Genomic DNA, 2,678 nt, shown 5'->3' with positions numbered 1-2,678 from the left:
TCCACTAGTTCGGGCCATAAATTTTACTGTTCTAACCTCGTTGTTGGTTTGCGCAGCCATTTCCGAGAAATCGCATTGTGCAGGCCGCTTGCAGTCGCTTTCACACGCTTTTTCTCAACGATATGGGGTTGGTGTTCTCATACGGACACACGTTGGACGGTGCGTTGGGGCTCGGCTATGAATTGAGCGGCTACGTAGCTCAGCCTTCTTTGGTGGACTACTTCTTCGACAATCTAATCGTTGTGCAGGACATCTCTTGTGGTGGAGACCAATTAGTTGGAGCACATTCTGCAGCTGTCAGTCAAGATGGAGAGCTGTATACGTGGGGAGTGGGGATCGCTTTGGGAAGAGGGACACTCAGGAGTGCGTCAACACCTCAACGAATAACCTTACCATCAGTGGAGACCAATGTGAATGGAGCCACGTCGACCGTCGGCTCCGTCTCTTGCGGTAGTGGGTTTTGTGTCGCTCTAACACGTGAAGGACACGCCTTCTCATGGGGAAAATGGAGCGACGGGCGTCTTGGACTCGGACGGATTCCAATTATCGCTCGGACATCTCGACGGCATGGAGGTGGAGCTGTAAGGAAGCAGTTCCAGTCATTTCAATTGACACCGAGGCAGATTCAGAGTATTCACACGGGTCAAGTGAACTCTGCACGTCACGAAGATCCTTTGCTCTCGAAGGTATCCTGTGGAGATGCCCATTGTGTTGGTCTTACTAGAGCTGGTACTCTTGTTACTTGGGGAAGAGGTAACAGCGGCCAACAGGGTCGAGGCGATGTCAGTGACGCTCTTACCCCCACAGCAGTGTTTAAAGAATACGTGCACAAACAGTGGCGTGATGTTGCGGCTGGTGAGAATTGGAGTATGGGGCTTTCAGTCGACGGACAAGTGTGGACGTGGGGTGCGTGTGGTGGCGCGGTGCTCGGTCACGGACTGTACGGCAGCCAGAAGAATGCTCTATTAGCTGAAACGATCCTCCAACGCCATCAGCGGCTTCTCTCACAGCGCAAAAAGTCATCAATGGCGTCTTCATCATGCCCTCGATTACCGCAACTGAAGTGGATGACTCCCCAGAGGATGCCGTGCTTTGCCACGCCCGATATGCGCATTTGTTGGGTCAGTGCAGGAGCTCAACATGCCGCAGCTATCTCAGACACCGGAGACCTCTACATGTGGGGCGAAGGATACGCTGACGACTCAGACAGTCTGGTTCTTTCCAGTCTACCGAAGCTTGTGAACTCCGGTCAAGTTGGTACGAATGCTGGAGCCTCTGCTGATATTGGAACTCACAGCGTCGAGCACGTGGTGTGTGGTGGTCGCCAGACTATCGCCCTCACTTCAGGCAGTTTTCTGGCACGGTCTATGGCCAAGTTGCATCGTGACTCCATCGCACAAGAAGAGAATAATGGTATCGCTAGTGCTGATCTCATTTTAGTCGTCTCGGGGCAACGTCTCCCAGCTCACAAGCTACTGCTCGCTCAGCGAAGTCCTGTGTTGCGCGAGCTCATTCTAAACGAAGAACAGCAACAGCAACATCGCCTCGCAGCGACTGAGTCAGTGTCTGAGACGATGGAGCTGTTGCTTCCGACGTTGCGAGTGGACGTGGCTCGACTAGTATTGGAGTTTATCTACACGGACAGCTTTGCTCTCGAAGTGAGCAAGAGTTCGTATTACCTTATTCACGACGTGCTACGAGCGGCGAAACTCTACAAACTTCCCAGTCTGGTGCTGCTTTGTCGTGAGCGTCTTTTCTCGTCATCGTCTCTCTTTGGTACATCAAAGATTGCTGAAGACGAGATGAGTGATAGTAACAGTGAAGATGACGACGAGATGGAGACGCTAAGCGGATCTACACGAACGCTAAACGACGACATGAAGTTCGCTTTGAGTGACGAAGTATGGGCCGACATAGTGCTTATAGCTGAAGGACGCAGCATTCCTGTACATCGCTGCATGCTGATTGCTCGAAGCGAGTACTTCCGAGCTGTATTAGCGTTCCACCACCTTGCAGAGAGTGCAAATAACGAGAGAAAAATGGCAGTTGTGAACGTGGAAGACTCATACGCTGCGATTGTGCGAGTGCTTCGCTTCATTTACTACGACCAGGTCGCGCTACAGCAGTTGAAGAGGAACGAAGAGACCGATGCAGATGTAAGTGATCAACTCCTGGAAGATCTCGTGGCAGCGGACAAGTACGGATTGGAGCGAATGAAGCGTTTGTGCGAGCACGCGATTGCTCTGAACACAGCCAACTGCCTTGAAGTCCTGATCGTTGCCGAGTTGGTACATGCCGCACATCTGAAGCAGGTGGCCATGCGATACATACAGACAAATCTCTCAGACGTGACAGCTCGGCGAGAAGAATTTCAACGTTTCCAGGAAGATTTTCCTCAATTACTAGAAGAACTTTACACCAGTCTCCGTGATGCAAGTCGAGACGAATATTTACTCAGAGTAAGTACTTTCTTCATTATTTCAGCATTCTCACAAGCTTACATCACTCTCTTGTTTGTAGGAATGGCATACGGAAGTGGGGACCAGCTTGGCTGCCCAGCGTGAAGAACAAGAGCTACAATGGGGCAAAAAGTCAGATACAGCAACGTTCCCATGGGTGCCACTGAGTTTAACTGTGGCTTTTGGCACCATGTACTTGTCCATGATGCACGCTCAAGA

At 51.2% G+C, this 2,678-nt stretch overlaps 1 protein-coding gene across 1 annotated transcript; it reads left to right on the top strand.

Moving 5' to 3' along the window:
- Positions 1-122: 122 nt before the first annotated feature.
- On the top strand, positions 123-2,626 carry PPTG_19919 (hypothetical protein; the record flags this gene model as incomplete). Its single annotated transcript, XM_008918539.1, has 2 exons — positions 123-2,459; positions 2,537-2,626. 2 exons carry the CDS (start codon positions 123-125, stop codon positions 2,624-2,626), a joined length of 2,427 nt encoding a protein of 808 aa, XP_008916787.1.
- Positions 2,627-2,678: the final 52 nt, after the last annotated feature.

The sequence above is a fragment of the Phytophthora parasitica genome, assembly GCF_000247585.1.
Source record: "Phytophthora parasitica INRA-310 unplaced genomic scaffold supercont2.226, whole genome shotgun sequence".
Taxonomy (NCBI): domain Eukaryota; phylum Oomycota; class Peronosporomycetes; order Peronosporales; family Peronosporaceae; genus Phytophthora; species Phytophthora nicotianae.
Note: the sequence above shows the minus strand (reverse complement) of the source record. Positions and strands in the feature narration are given on the sequence as shown.